Genomic DNA, 15,761 nt, shown 5'->3' on the forward strand with positions numbered 1-15,761 from the left:
ATCATGTCACAATATCATGCAATGGAAATGTACTGTATTAGCTCCAAATGGTCTTACTTTTAACACGTGTTGACTACCGACACCAAGACAAGAGACTGGTCTAGTAACAGTCAAATATTTAGCCATTAGTTAGTATACTGTACGTATAGATAGTTACGTATAGATTTTGAGATTAAGCAACTGCTGCAGTTGTCCCGTTTGAGGAAGAGGGAATTAGGGTATTATATCTCTGCCGTCTGGAAGAAACCACCTAACTCCAAAATGTGCATTTTTCAGGAAATTAAGAAAACCTTATATTTTGAAAACAAAGCAACACTGCCTCAACAAAGTTGGTGTAGTGACTTTATATATATTGTTAATTACTTCCATTGGACAGGGAGAGGTGGTGGAGTTAGCTGTTTTAGGAGACCGTTTGAAGGTCCAATGGAGTTAAGAGGTTTTGTCCGAACCACTTTTTAATACTTTTTCATTGGTTCAATATTTTTCAAAACAACACACAGTAAAGGGTGTTCAATAGCACTGATTTATGCAAAACAAACTATATGTAGTAGGGGTACTGTACTTTAGAAAACTGAAGAATGTCAAGGGCACTGAGCTCTTCACTAATTCATTCATATTTAATATTCAGCACAACGGCCTGGGTCCTGCCCAGATGTTTTTGACTTGAGAACCATTTTTTTTCAAATGGCCAGCTCAACCAGATCTACCCACCCAAAAAAAAAACATTATCCCATTGATGAATAGATTTAGAAAAGGATGTAAAAGGGCACTTCACTAAAAAATGAATTAAAACTCAGTGAATGATTGTGGATGAATTAAATCCAGAGGCATACGTGCACTGTAAGTCTAATAGGGGAGTGGTTGGAGTCTGATTTATTACAATGGCTGATCAACTATAAGACACAACATTACGGGTGAAATACCCCCCTTTTAAGTATGAAAGTGACATTTTCCAGCTCAGTTCTCTGTGTTGTGCTGCCCATGTCCATAATGACTCTGTAGAATGACTTTTAGCTGTTTCTTGGCAGTCTGAGTGAGTGTGGGCACTGGGCAGGCGTCTGTGTTTGTGTGTGTGTGAGCGCTTGTGCATGTACTGTATGCGACTATGCGTGCATGTGTGAATGCAGTGTCACGTGTGTACAAATGCTGTATACTCCATCTCATCAGTCGGGTCCCAGGAACCTTTGAAACATTTCTGTGACATTTACAAGGAACTGGGGGAAGGCATTGGACACTAATGTTCCAAACTAAAAACAAAAAAAAGGATACAATAGGACAAAACTAAGGTATATGAGAGTGATTATTAAATAAAATAAATTGCAATAACAATTCACTTACTGTACATCTTTGAAAACCTAAGGATGTTCATATACAGTTCCCTACAAAACTATTAATTCAGCTTATTCATGCTGACTCAGTAGAAAGTGATTCAGGATCAAATGCCCCGTGTTTTTAATCGACGAAAGCCTTCACAAAATAACCCTTGAAACAGATCAATCTGCCTTTGCAGATTAAGAACTGGGTTCTAATGCACGAGAATCCATCCCAAAATAAGTTGAACAGATGTTGCATTGCCTTGAAAGCTGTCTCAGCTCCATGTTATTCTGCTGCACAAGGCAAAAGAGGCAAAGTAAAGCGACACTGTGGCAGATTGACCATTACCCCTGTTCTAGAAGCCTAGTCGGCTGTAGAACATTATCGCTCTTCATTTTCCATCCCAATAAGCTAGTTTCATTACAATGTGCCCTAATGGCACTCTTTCCCGAATAACGCGACAACTCAATGGGTGCCCGAATAAGCAGGGTGTGGTTGTTTTTTTTAATCAGTTCCATGGTGTGTAGCCGATTTCAATTAGTACAAACTTTAAAATTAACCAACTTAAATAGGAGAGGAGTGTGCGCGTCGTTGGGTAAGACGTTATCTGGGATCTGGGTCAGGGACTTGGCACTGAAATGTTTCAACATCACATATGGTACTCCGACGAGCAAGGTTTTCCTTTGTCATGTCGTTTCCTAATTACTTGTTCAAGCTGTGATCTGCATCTTTTAACAGTTGTATCGGTTTGCTGGCTGGCTGGTAACAAGGCCATTTTTTTTATTGTTTGCATTGAAGTATGGTGAGATGAGATGTTGTATAGAAGTCTCATAGTAGCGCTAGTTAAGTTGAGTGGTGTGTGTGTGTGTGTGTGTGTGTGTGTGTGTGTGTGTGTGTGTGTGACTGTGTACCTGTAGGTCCTTCATGTCTTTCTCCAGGTGGAGTCTCTCAGAGGTTTCTGACTCTAGCAGCTGAGAAGCTGATTCTCCTGTGTTCCTTTCGTCAGCAAGCTCTGATGACAGCTCTGTGATCTGTGGGGGTAATGCGCGCACACACACACACACACACACACACACACACACACACACACACACACACACACAGTATATAAGATATCTATTATTAAACAATTTCTTTATTTCATATTTACAAACAATTATTGCCTGGGAGTGTGCACGTCTGTGTGTCCATGCTAGGGTAGTCTTGCGTAGCCAGATGATCGGACAGATACTGGACGTTGTGTGTGACGTTTAAATTTAGTGTAGTGGGCAAGAACGGGCTGGGAAGCAGCAATTCAGAGAATTTAAAAAAAAAAGAACCACATTGCAGAACCAGTGTTCTCCTCACCCGGCTCTCAAGGCGGTCGGTGTTCAGTCTCAGCTCGTTCCTATCCTTCTCCGCCTTCTCCAACCTCTGCTTCAGATGCTGAATCTCCTCCTGGACGGACGGACGGACAGACGGACATGACAAAGGAGAAACGAGAGATAAAGATGAGTGTAGTACTGTAGATAGTGTTGTGAACATACAGTAGGTCGGTTGAATACCAGTACTACTAATACTAACAGTTTGCATGGACATGGACACAGGGAAGTATAATACACAACACAAGGTCTGCTAAAAGGATGAATCCAAGAAAGCCCATTGGTTTGTTTCTATTGTACTCAATTCACCAAAAAAACATTAATAATAAACAAATATACACAATACCAAGCAAAAACGTAGGCAAAGTGGATAAATCGGCAGATCAAATACCAGTGTTCTCAGGTAACAAAGTCAACCACTCACTGTGTCTCCAAGGCACTTATAGAAGCATCTCTTTGTGATTGTGTGTAGCCCTAGTGTGCACATGCAAGCACACTGATGCCCTTGGGCACTAGACAATAGATAAGCGTGTGTGTGTGTGTGTGTCTGTTTCTGTGTAACCGCGTGCATGTGTGCAGGTGCATGCGGGCATGTGTACATGGATGCACGTGTTTTTGTATGCATAGTAACCTCGTGTCACCAGGCTTTCCACCTCGGAGGAAAGCCTGGTCTGCGTTACAAAATTGCCCTGTGAACCGGTCGGGAGCGCATGTTATCGCTACGTCATGTTGTAGTATTGTTTTGTAGTCATCATGGCAGGATCAACAATCATCTGGAACTTCCTTTCCCTCAAACCGAAAGAATAACAATAAAAGCTCTCGTATAGCCTGCAGCTTTTATTGAGAAAAATCGGTTTGAGAGAAAAGGACGTTTTCCAGATTCATGGTTTCTGCCTGATGACTACAACATGAAATAGCGATATCCTCCGCTCCCGACCCGATCATAAACCCGAAAAAAGAATGCTGACCAGGCTACATACAGTCTGTGCATAGTGGTACTCACGTCCTTGCCACGGATCTGTTCCTCTGTAAGCTGGACCTGGATGAGAGGTCTGACGGTGGTGAAGAGCTTCCACCAGTACCAGCCCTTCACGCCCTTGTTCTTCACTATGTTCTTCTGAATGCAGCGGATTGCCAAGTCCTGGATCTGTTATCAACACATAAGGGGTTTGCATGGACGAAACAGAGCCATTAGTTCCTAAGATGCAGACAAATATCAGAATGAGTTGAAGAATGAGTCAACGGGCACAACAGATTCACATTGATGTTCTGAGATGATCCATTTCAAAATAATTTAATAGTCAAATTAAATATTTCATCGAGAAATACGAAAATAAAAACACACACCCTAACACACACTGTATTCTTATGTATTTCAACAACCCACAAACTTGTGTCTAAACATACCAAAGGTGTCTGTGGTAAATCCGATCTACTATAACACGGATAAGAAGAAAGGTCCCCTTTCAGTTCAGATTGGGGCTCATTCAGTTGATGAGAAAGGGGACTGACTAACCACAGAGAGCCACAAAATGATAACCATGGTACTGCTCTGTGTGTGCATTCTTGACAATATACAGATGTGTAATTAGTTTGACGTATAACGGCACGGGCATCACATTCATTGTGTTTCATTTCAGTCTAATCAAACTATCAGCTCTGGGCTGGCTGGTTGCTTATTTCACCATGGAACATCCACACAGAGAGAGAGAGAGAGAGAGAGAGAGAGAGAGAGAGAGAGAGCTCAGCGACAGACCGCAGAGAGACAAAGCTTAGTGGAAATCAAACCAAACATCAATACCACTTTGGCAGCCTGCTGGACAGGCATTAGGAGGACTTCCATGCTGGAATCTTCACAAACAGCAGGTGTAATCTGGCAACCCATTTAGACACACACACAATTGGGGTAAAATTGGCCTCAAGTCCACCAGAGCAGAAACGTCTAAAGTCTCGATCCGCCTGTTGTCATGCTGTGCAGGTCGTGCCGAAAATGGCAACTTAACTCCCCCGGCTAAAGGCAAGGGAAACCACCTGCGTGCATGTGTGTGTGTGTGTGTGTGTGTGTGTGTGTGTGCGCGCGCGCGCGCGTGCGTGCGTGTAGAAATAACAGTGCAATCATGTCTGTCTCTTCCTTTGCCCTCTACTTCTCCTTTAGACCATGTAGCTACTAGCTACTGTGCGTACTGTGCGAGTCACAGACAACATAGTCTGTCTCTCCTGCGCGCACGCACACACACACACACACACGCACACACACGCACACACACACGCACACACGCGCACGTCTGCCTAAGCACACCTGTTCCCAGTCAGGGGGGAGTGGGTTCTGTCTTTAGGCAACGATTTAATTAGGCTCACTATTGGCTGGCTGGCTGGCAGAGGAATCCCCACGCTCTTCCATTCTCCACGTTCACCATGAATGTCAAAGAGACGGAGGGAGGAGACAGAGAGAGAGAGAGAGAGAGAGAGAGAGAGGAGGAAACATACAGAAGACAGAGCAGACTGTACAGATAGAGGGAGAGGAAGTGTGAGAAAGAGAGAGAGACACATGTAGGGCTTCAAATGAACCATCGGATCTGTTCTATTTGTCTATTCCCCATTGGCAAGACACAGTTTCTGTCTCTCCCCCCCCTCTCTCTCTCCCCATTCTCTACCTCAGCACCTCCTCTCCCTTCCCCTTCCTCTTTGAAGTGCTTTGAAGGCTCTTCCTCAGCGGAGGTTGCAGGGGTGGGAGGAGGACCTTCAAGTCCATACACGAGAAACAAACTAATGGATTTTGTGTTTGGGCGACAAGGGGAGTGAACAGGAAATGAACACATTTATGCCCGATGTTGAGACTTGTGCAAGACAGCAAGAAGGCTTTCTTACCTTTATTTGTAGTTGTTACGTCCCCACCAAAGACGTCCAGGTGTTATTTTGTGCAAAAGTGCATTATTGGCTATTTCCCCTAATATAAGCCCTCAATGGGGGTTGGGTTTTTGTGCTAATTCTCTTATTTCCATTGAAATAAGTATTAAAGTGTGCCGCTTGGGATAGTATGAAGGGAGGATATATACAAAAAAATGATTTTTGAGCGATGGAAATAAGCGAATTAGCACAACACCCCAATGCCCCATTAAATTCAATGTAATTCAATTCATTGAGGGCTTATATTAGGGGAAATGGCCAATAATGCGCTTTTGCACAAAACAACACCTGGACCTCTTTGGTGGGAGAACGTAACAACTACAAATAAGGTAAGAAAACATGGAATTCTCCTTTAACCCTTAAAACTTCTTTGTCCCTTTTCTTTCCATTTTGAAAAACATTTCTGAATTGTTCAAATAGCCGATCTACAAGCTCACAACATCTCAATTGGCTAGTTGAACAATAAAAAAATGTTTTTTCAAAATAATAAAAAAATAAAAACGTCAAAGAAGTTTAGGGATAATGGCTAAGGCATTGACGAAAATAGGGCCCTACGTGTAATACACACACTAGAGACCTGCGTAAATAAATGAATGGCATCTACTGTACCTATAGGCTTGTTATTATAGCTTTTAAAAACACACAAAAACTCGCATTAATTGGAATAATTAATAAATGCGGTCAGACAACGGGCGGATTATAAAATATGCACACGCGGATTCCGTCATCCGCAAGTTTCACACACACACACACACACACACACACACACACACACACACACACACACACACACACACACACACACACACACACACACACACACACACACACTCCTGGTGAAGAGTCTGGGAGATAATGGAGCTACACTCCCGTTTTAGGGAAAGGATCCAAGATATCCAACAGACAGGTGTACAACTACACTATTTTCCAGTGCAAAGCTCCAGGGTGATAGAGACTATACAGCCTACCTCTGTTTACAGAAGTGGGTAACACACACACACACACACACACACACACACACAGCTCACCTATAGCCATCACTTTTATTACATTTTGACCTGAGATCAGATTCTAAAAATGTCTTCTATATCCTGACAGTTTTCTGAAAAAGCTATGTTTCTATGTACCGTAAGTCGTTCTTTGATTTTTCAAAAATAGCAGACCTACAAGCTCGTAGCGCGCCACTCGGTGGCGCGCTATGAGCTTGTAGATCTGCTATTTTTCAATAGCTAAAGCATAACATAATGCCAACACCAAAAAGGGGTTCCCGCCCCCAAAATGGGTTTAAAACAATGAACACGTTCAAGCTCTTCACTCGTTTCGAAGGGTTGAAATTGTAAGGCAGACACACGAGCGTTTGTGCTTAATTCCAAGTGAAAGCACAAACTCTAAGGCTATACTGTTGGGAGAAGTGCGAGACGTCACTGTAGACTGTACACAGGCTTACATTATGCACCGGGACTTTGGCTCACAGGCGGCTTTTGAGAGGCACCTATGTATGAAAGTGCTGGCCTTGTTCCCCTTCCCCTGCCCCAGGGGCTCAGGCAAAGTCTATAGCGTCTGAAACTCTGCCAGAATCCGTCAAGAATGCCGACCGTGGTTGACAAAGAAGGGCACCACGCTTGCTTTTAGCACATTAGCAACGAGTTGCTAAAAGCAGAGGGGGGGGGGGGGGGGGGGGGGGGTCGGTCATCATGGCAGATATATAGACCCAATTCTGAGCTACATCAATTATAAGAAATGGTTACTTACGGCGGGAGATGATGACTCGAGAGTGAGTGGGACAGAAGTCCTTCAAGGGAGACCGAACAATAAATTGAAGCTCAAATGTCCTTGAAAAAGTAATTTTAGTCGGCAGCCTTGAGCCCAGCACAGCAGAAAATCCCAAACAGACGTGGGAATTAAACTAGGGGAGAGGGTTTCAGAGCCTAATCTCTCCCTTCACACACAAACAGTCACACGCAAATGTATATATGGTAAATGTTACACTCACACACGGAAACTCACACACATTTGTGTGGCCCTCATGGGCACGCAGAGTAGCCGTTCACATCCATGTGAAATTTTTCTGTAGATCCTGAACAGAGTATGTACCATGAATACCTGACAAAACAATTGCTCACTCCCACAGCAAGATGTAGTCAGTCAGACACTCCCAAAAAAATGACATTTCTCTCAAAACAATTGAGCGCACACGCACACACACACAGAGCAGTACGGTCCCTACCAGTGCTGTTAGTCTGTCAGTCAGCAGAGGACTGCAATATTTCGTTTCATTATGCACACACAGTGTTTGTGTGTGTGTGCGTGTGCGCACGTGTGTGAGAGAGAAAGAACACACACCAAATTGTACTCCACACTTCCTAGCCCTCACCACTGAGCTGGGATTATGACAAGGCCTCCAATAGTCACACATTGTGTGTGCTTGCGTGTGTGTACACACACACACACACACACACACACACACACACACACACACACACACACACACACACACACACACACACACACACACACACACACACACACACACACACACACACACACACACACACACACACACACACACACACACACACACACACACACACACAGTAGTAGTTATGAAGAGATGGGGAGGCTCTGACTGCACTATGGACCAATACCTCACACACAGTAACACAACAAATGAAAGCGTTTACTGGCAACTTTTTTCAGGAGGCACAGCGAGAGACAGGTATGGAGAGAAAGAATACAAAATTCATGGCGTGACTCCATGTGGCTAGTCTGGAAAGTTAAATACGCATGTTTTAAATCTGGCTTCCATCAAATGGCTGTGTGAAGAATGCACTCTAGCTTAACTGGTCATGGACCTAGAGCGTGTTCTTGGTTCTGAGAGAGAGAACCGGGGTCTATTAACCACTTTCAACCATGCAACGCCAAGAATCCAAAAATAGCATCTCATTGATTCACAGTGATTTCCATGGCGAGATTAAACAGCAGTCCTAGTGAACAAAGTCACAAACGCAAACAAAGCTGATCCTGACAGTACACACCATCACAAAACTCAGCACAGTTTGTTTTAAATAAAAATTTTAATGTCCTGTTGATTTTCCCTATCTGCGGATCCAGTCTGGCTCGTCTTCCTTCCTTCTTCCACAGAAAATGGCTAAATCAACATGAGTTTGATATTGTTAATCAGATCAAACTCCACACTGGGCTTTGTGATTATATATCGTCAGAATCCACTTTGTTGGTCTTCGTTTATATCATGCTAAAAGAGTGACTTTGGGAGCTTTTTCATCATACAAATGAGACGCTTAATTAACAACATATCAACTACGCGATATACTGTATCTCATCTGTTGAACTAGTTACATCATGGCAAGGAACTGTTGGTCTATTTCTGAGGACACACACACACACACACACACACACACACACACACACACACACACACACACACACACACACGTGTGTTTCTCGAGAGAAAACCAACTGCTTCCCATGGTGAATGAGAATTTTAATCGGTAGCCATTTACTGTGACCATGATGTGAAGAAACAGGTGGTTGATTGTACGGAAAGTCAAAGGACCAAACCAAACCAGCAACTTATTTAAGACGACAAGAGAGAAGGAGAGAGAGGGAGTGAAAAAAAGGGGGATTTTTAAGAAAAGAAAGACAGCTTCTTCTCAGAATGTGTGAGAATTAGAGCTGTACGTCAACTCCCTGTGTTGAGGGAGGAACGATGGCACTGAAGGCACCGACAGGAAGAGGATCACTCAGCCGGGTGATCGATAAGGAGGTGATTGGACTGACGTGCGGAGGTTGAGGGGCCGCGCCGATTGAAGGTTTTCTCTCTCTGCCTATCCAAAGCCCCATCGGGGACCTGATGGATTGATGGATGACTACCTGGCTGGGGGGCTTGTTCTGATCAGATGAACCTCTCTCCCTGTTGGTTTAGTGGAACGCTAAATTCACAAAGCGGGGTGGATGGAGTACGGAGAAGAGGATGGAAGTCGCACAGACTATAGAGGAGATAATACGGACTAGTCATGGGGATGTAGGTAGTATGGACTAGTGGGTATAGGGACTAGAGAGTGAGACTGCATGACTATAGCCCATTTTGACCTGAGATCAGTTCAAAAAATGTCTTCTGCATCCTGACAGTTTTCTGAAAAAGCTATGTTTCTATGTCAGTCGTTCTTCGATTTTTCAAAAACAGCAGGCCTACAAGCTCGTGGCGCGCCACTCGGTGGCGCGCTATGAGCTTGTAGATCTGCTATTTTTCAATAGCTAAAGCATAACATAATGCTAACACCAAACGGGAGGGAGCATGATAATACTGTATGTGAATCTCAAATTCACCTTCATGAGAACGCCTATAGTTCCTACATTCTCACCTTTGCCTACATCGTCTATCACAGACCTAGTGCTTTGTCTTTTCTTTACCTTAACCCTAAACTTATTTGGCATTTAAAAAAAAACAGTTAAAAAAAAAGAGTTCAAATCATAGATCGGCTATAGTTGAACTATTTTTAAAATGTTTAAATGATGTCAAAGCAGTTTGGGGATAACGGGTAAGGCATGCCCAGGATGGGGCCACTCTAGTCTTTACACCCAGCACTGGGTGAGGGAAGTGATGAAAGGATGAAGAGAGGGGGACATTCAGCTTTAAAGGACCACTTCACCACTTTTCAACATCTCTTCATATAATTGGTACTCCTCACTAATGTTCATGATAAAACACTTTTTTCTGCTAGGTCTGTGTCTCATAGGAGGGCTGTGGGCAGTTCAGACATCCGTCCACCAGTGACATCATTGTTAGGCAGATTTCTTTTTTAAAACAAGATTTGTTTTTAAATATATTTAGATTTCCCCATCGATGATGTCACTGGTGGACGGGTTTCTGAACTGCCCACAGCCCTCCTATGAGACACAGATTGAGTAGAAAAGAAATGCAGCGTTTTATCATGATCATTAGTGAGGACCAATTATAGGAAGAGAAGTTGAAAAGTGGTGAAGTGGTCCTTTAAGTACCGGTTTGAAATGTCACTGCCGAGTGACCTCACAGTGGCAGGAACTCACCTCGTCAAACATTGGCCACCAATCAAGGCTAGTGTTGTGCAATCGATATTGATCTGTCTATCTCTCTCTCTCTCTCTCTCTCTCTCTCTCTCTCTCTCTCTCTCTCTAATGTATGTACATACACACAAACACAGCATATATGAATGGTGAGAGAGCAATATAAAATGCGTCCTCACACAGTCCTAAGATATTAATATTCCTTCACATGTAAAGTATGTTGATCACTGTTGTTGTTGCCCTTGATAGGGTGGTCGGCATGGCAAGATGCTTAGACTGCTTATTTGAATGTATTCACGCTCATTTATTATTTATTGCTTATGTATCATTCATTCGTTAATTCTTTTCCTCTTTTTTTTGTTTTTGCGTCGTGTTGTCTGTGCTCCTCATATACTCGTGCTCATGGCCACATAGGTGAACATGGACATGCCACATACATACATAGGTGTACACGGACATTGCTGGTTGTAGGAGTGGTTGCACCACTCAAAAAACGAAAAAACGAAAAAAAATAAGATCCACCAAATGAGAGTGATCTCTTACCTTCCTCTTCTTGAAGGCCTGTCTGGCCAGAAAGCCCCGACAGCCGGCCTGGAACAGAGTGATGTTCCTCCTGGTCTGCACGTCTCTCTGCTCCTCCAGCTTGGCCAGGGTCCCCGCTCGGAAAAACACCTGGGGACGGAGGGAGGCTGATTATTTATATTAAACACCTGGGGATGGAGGGAGGGAGGCTGATTATTTCTGTGCGTTTGCATTTATATACAGTACAACCAATTCAAGACCTCACAATTGTGCCCAGTTCATTTTAGCTCATTCCCTGGCAATGACGACTGGACGATTTCGTTTTTTTCATAAGCCCAAGACGACTGATTTTTGTTTTTACACTAAATGGCGCTCTTAGCCAACCTATGATTCACCGTTCGACTTTCGATGAAACCAGGAAATCACGTGGTCTCAAAAACACAGCTCGCATCCACTCCCATGTTAGAGGATTTCCTAGAAACGCCTTTTATCTAATCTCCCTTCCTGTATTGTTCCACTTCAGCGGTGACGACCATGGCATTTTCAACACAGGATAACAAATGCATTCATGTGTAGTTTTTCAAACACCTTTTCTTTTTCTTTTTCTTTTTGCTGTGCGAACTCGCAGCAAACAGCTCTCTGATTATCAACCCTCGGAGAAGGGATGCGATCGTAGCGGAGATGAATATTCCGTGACTAAAAGGTAAGGTAACTACGGAAAAGAAAAGTTGGCTGGTACATTTAGGTATTCAATCTGGCAGTGAATGAGTTGATTAGGGTGGCGGCGGCGGCGGCAGCGTGGGTAGTCATGGCTGTCCTGGAACGGGAAGGTCGCTGGTTCCACCCCGCGGCTCGCCCACTCTACGTGTCCACGTATAGCTCAGTGCCACTGAGCAACACACTTAACCCATTTAGACCCGAGGACGATTCTATAAAAGGTCTGTATGTTCTAAATGCTGACCGTTTTCAGAAAAACCCATGTTTCTATGTCAGTGGTGCTCAACCTTTTTCACGTCAAGGACCCCCAGAATTATCTGTATAATTGGCCGCCGACCCCCATCTCAAAATATGTCCAGGGACCCTCCAGAAACAATGATTTGAGTTAAAAACGTTCGCTCTGAAAGAGTATATTCAAAGATTTGCGGCACATTTCCACGATATTTCAAAAATACAAGCTCGTAGATCTGCTATTTTTCAATAGCTAAAGCATAACAATGCTTAAAACACCAAAGGGGGTTCCCGCCCAAAATGTGTTAAAGGGATATTTCAATCAATGTACTCGTTCTAAAACGTGAGGGGGGCATGATTTACTTTACTTTTACATTTATATATTTTACCCCTAACAGCCCCCTGTCGATGTCATCTCTACATTTTGTGCAGAATATGATCAATAATGTCAAAGAATGTCATCAGACGTAACGGCAGGTAGCAGAGATTTACAAGACTGTATGGTGGAGGCAGTTAATTTCAACAGCTTGGCTTGAACACTTTACTGTCATTTCCATTTTCTTGATCTACTTGGGAAATATTGTAGCGCCGGGTGTCTTGCGAAGACTGCAAACACACTTCCTCAGGCGAATGCTCGTCAAACCCTTTGAACCCTTTGAATACAGGCCTTAATTGCATTAGCATGCTATTAGTAGGCAGAGTTGGGCTCAGCTTAACAATCCCCTAATTAAAACTCCCCAAAGTGCTGGCAAAGTGACTCGAGTAACAACTCTTCCAGAAACATAAAAAAATAGGGTTCAACCAAAATTCCACTGCCCAGTAATGCAATGTATGTGACCAAGAGACTTGCCCGACAGTGGATTTGTTTAAATAATATCATTAAATGGTCTTGCTGCTCAAGCACATGGAGATGAGATTTCAGTTTTGTGCTGATGGCATCACAACTCCAGGACTCGCCTCTGATATTAAGGGTGTCTCAAACCCGTTCAGGAAGCCATTATCCCCAGTTAACGAGACAGCAAGATTGAACAAAAAGAGGAAAACTATTCTCTACAGGACCGACATAGTATTAAGCCCGATTTAATACCTTGTCGCTTGCAAGAAATAGCAGATTTCCAACTGAAAGTCACGGTCATATGATGAAGTATACGTACATTAGGCCAGTGGGTTCTTAACCTTTTCTGGATCCAGGGCCCACGTACTGTAAGTGTTCGCTGCCGAGTGCTTTTTTTCAGAGCCCGTTTATTTGAATTATCTGGATCAATGTAACCAACAGTGAAATGTAAAGTTGCTATTTATCAGTGTCATAATGAAAACACATTTTCACTTCATGTTATAATTAACATAAAGATCTTTGAGGGCCACTTGCAATGCCCTCGCCGCCCACCACGGGCTCCAGCCCACAGGTTGAGAATCGCTGCATGAGGCATATTAAAAAAGGACCATATTTAGCTCACCATAATATGGTGTCAAGTATATTATATACTTGACATTACTGATGACCACTGTACAGTATACAGATGACCACTGTGCAGTACACATGACTACAGTATACAGATGACCACTGTATACTGTGGTTCTCTTGGTATGAAAGTATGAAAAAAGTATGGGAAAGAAATCACCTTGCAGGGGCTTGAAACTTGCACCGATACGGCGATAGGTAATCCAACACACTACATTTTATTGCTATTTTGACGCTATTATTTCAGCATTTGAAATATTAAAGCGTGGATTTGTTAGAATATAGTTTAACCAAGAATAGTCCCTTGAGTTGAGAAAAGATTGATTTATGAATTAGCCAGCCAGCAAATCTACATCTGACCTCACTATTACACCAATAATAATAGTTAATAGTTTAACTCGTGCTTCTCAACTGTGCTATGTTTAGAAGCTCTGTTGTTACAGCGCGACCTCACCCTTTAGGGCCCTCAGGGTGTCTTGCTGGTCATTATCATTGTTGTTGTTTTTACGCATAGAAAATGACTTATTGTAAAAACAATATACCAAAAAAATCCCCATATTCAAAGAATATTCGAAATTTGAATATTAATTCCCCAGCCCTATGGCAGATACAGCCTCATTTACATCATATTATACGGTACTACGAAGCCAACTAAATAACCCAAACTTGCAGCTGACAATCAATGAGAGGATGAGAGGAAGTTTTTCCAGCCTTCGTCGTCACAGCCTGGTGATGCAACCAGCAAGCAATGACAACAACTCATCAGAATGTGAGTGTGTGTGTGTGTGTACGGTATGTGTGTTTCGACTATGGGCACATGAGGGGCAATGCCTCCTCCTCGTGTAAATGCCAATGACACAGAGTGTGGGCGAAGGCTGACGGAAGAGAGCATACTGAAGCACTTTGCATCTGGGAAAAAAAACACTGACCTTCAGCATCACTAGCACAAAGGTCGCAGGGGCTATTACTGCCACGTCGCCTTGGCAACCACGATTCAAGGCCTGGAGTGATGGGTGGGGAACGCCACAACAGTTCCAGGGACGGGCGATATATGACAGCAAATCAATAGCACCATTAATCCAAACTATTGCCTCGATATCGATTAATGGACAATTATTAATATAGATTTGATCTATAATAATAATACATATATAGGGATCTATAACACGTTGCATCGTGCTGCATTGCAAGCTTTTAGATTGTCTATTTTTTTGTACACCACCACTGTACAAAAGACCCTCATCTCGATAACCAACTTCTTTTCGGATTTCAATATGTTTTCCATTAAATGCCCAGCCTTAAACCTCCCCCAACCCACCTGCTTGGCGCTCTAGCGCCTTTATTTTGAATTTGAACTCTGGCAAGTGTTTTTCAGCACCGACCTCCAAAGAATCGATATGCAGTGGAAAACAACAAAATATGTGGAACCCAAAGCTAGTCCTAGTAGAGTAAAGGTAGTACCAGTTGGTGCAATCTTTTACGTGTATATACAAGCTACAAAACATAATAAAAAACTAAAATATTGCCAACAAAGGTGTTGAACAACGGGTGGCATACATAGTGTGGACATTACAGGACACACACACATGTTCTGACTTTGAACTTCACTCTGAAATTCTGGTGCGCGCACGACGTGTCTGGCAGGCTACCTCACACCCACTCACATAATACTAACATACAGCCAAAAAATGAGCCCTCCTCCCCGGGATAAAACTTTTCCTTTTTCCTTTCTTCTCCCTGCTGCTCACAGCTCCGCCTGCTCCCCATCTCCCAGGACTTTCCACAGAGAGCTAATTAACAGCCCATCAGCTTGTCTTCCTTCCACGGCTTTCGCTGTTTTCCATGTGAAAAGGATCTCAATCTGCCAGCGGCTGATTGGTGTTTGTCAGAGGTTATCGGCGCGCGGCAGGGCTGAGGGTGGTATCGGTGAGGGTGTGTAACTGTCGCCCCGGCAAAATCAATCACTTGGACAATAGACGGGGCGACAAAAGGTGTAGTGAGAGTGACAACGCACAAATCCCCCCCCCCTCCTCCTCCTCCTCTACCCCTGCAACACGGAAGGGGAGGCAATGAGAATGAGTAAAGACGCGACTTCTTAACCCATTCTGGGCGGGAAGCCCTTTTTGGTTGCTTTCGCTATTGAAAAATGAGTTAAAAACGAACCTACAAGCTCGTAGTGCGGC

The 15,761-nt window shown here is 43.4% G+C and overlaps 1 protein-coding gene across 13 annotated transcripts in view; it reads right to left on the reverse strand.

Moving 5' to 3' along the window:
• myo18ab (myosin XVIIIA b) overlaps positions 1-15,761 on the reverse strand; it is a 156,400-nt gene that overhangs the window by 43,627 nt on the left and 97,012 nt on the right. For all 13 annotated transcript variants that reach the window (XM_080773074.1, XM_080773072.1, XM_080773082.1 and 10 more), the window contains 4 exons: positions 11,190-11,318; positions 3,679-3,822; positions 2,662-2,751; positions 2,226-2,345 (listed from right to left, as the gene is read on the reverse strand). In XM_080773074.1, coding sequence (XP_080629200.1) covers positions 2,226-2,345; positions 2,662-2,751; positions 3,679-3,822; positions 11,190-11,318 — 483 coding nt within the window. The remainder of the gene's footprint in view (positions 1-2,225; positions 2,346-2,661; positions 2,752-3,678; positions 3,823-11,189; positions 11,319-15,761) is intronic.

The sequence above is a fragment of the Protomyctophum bolini genome (genome assembly GCF_963924005.1).
Source record: "Protomyctophum bolini genome assembly, chromosome: 9".
Lineage (NCBI taxonomy): Eukaryota > Metazoa > Chordata > Actinopteri > Myctophiformes > Myctophidae > Protomyctophum > Protomyctophum bolini.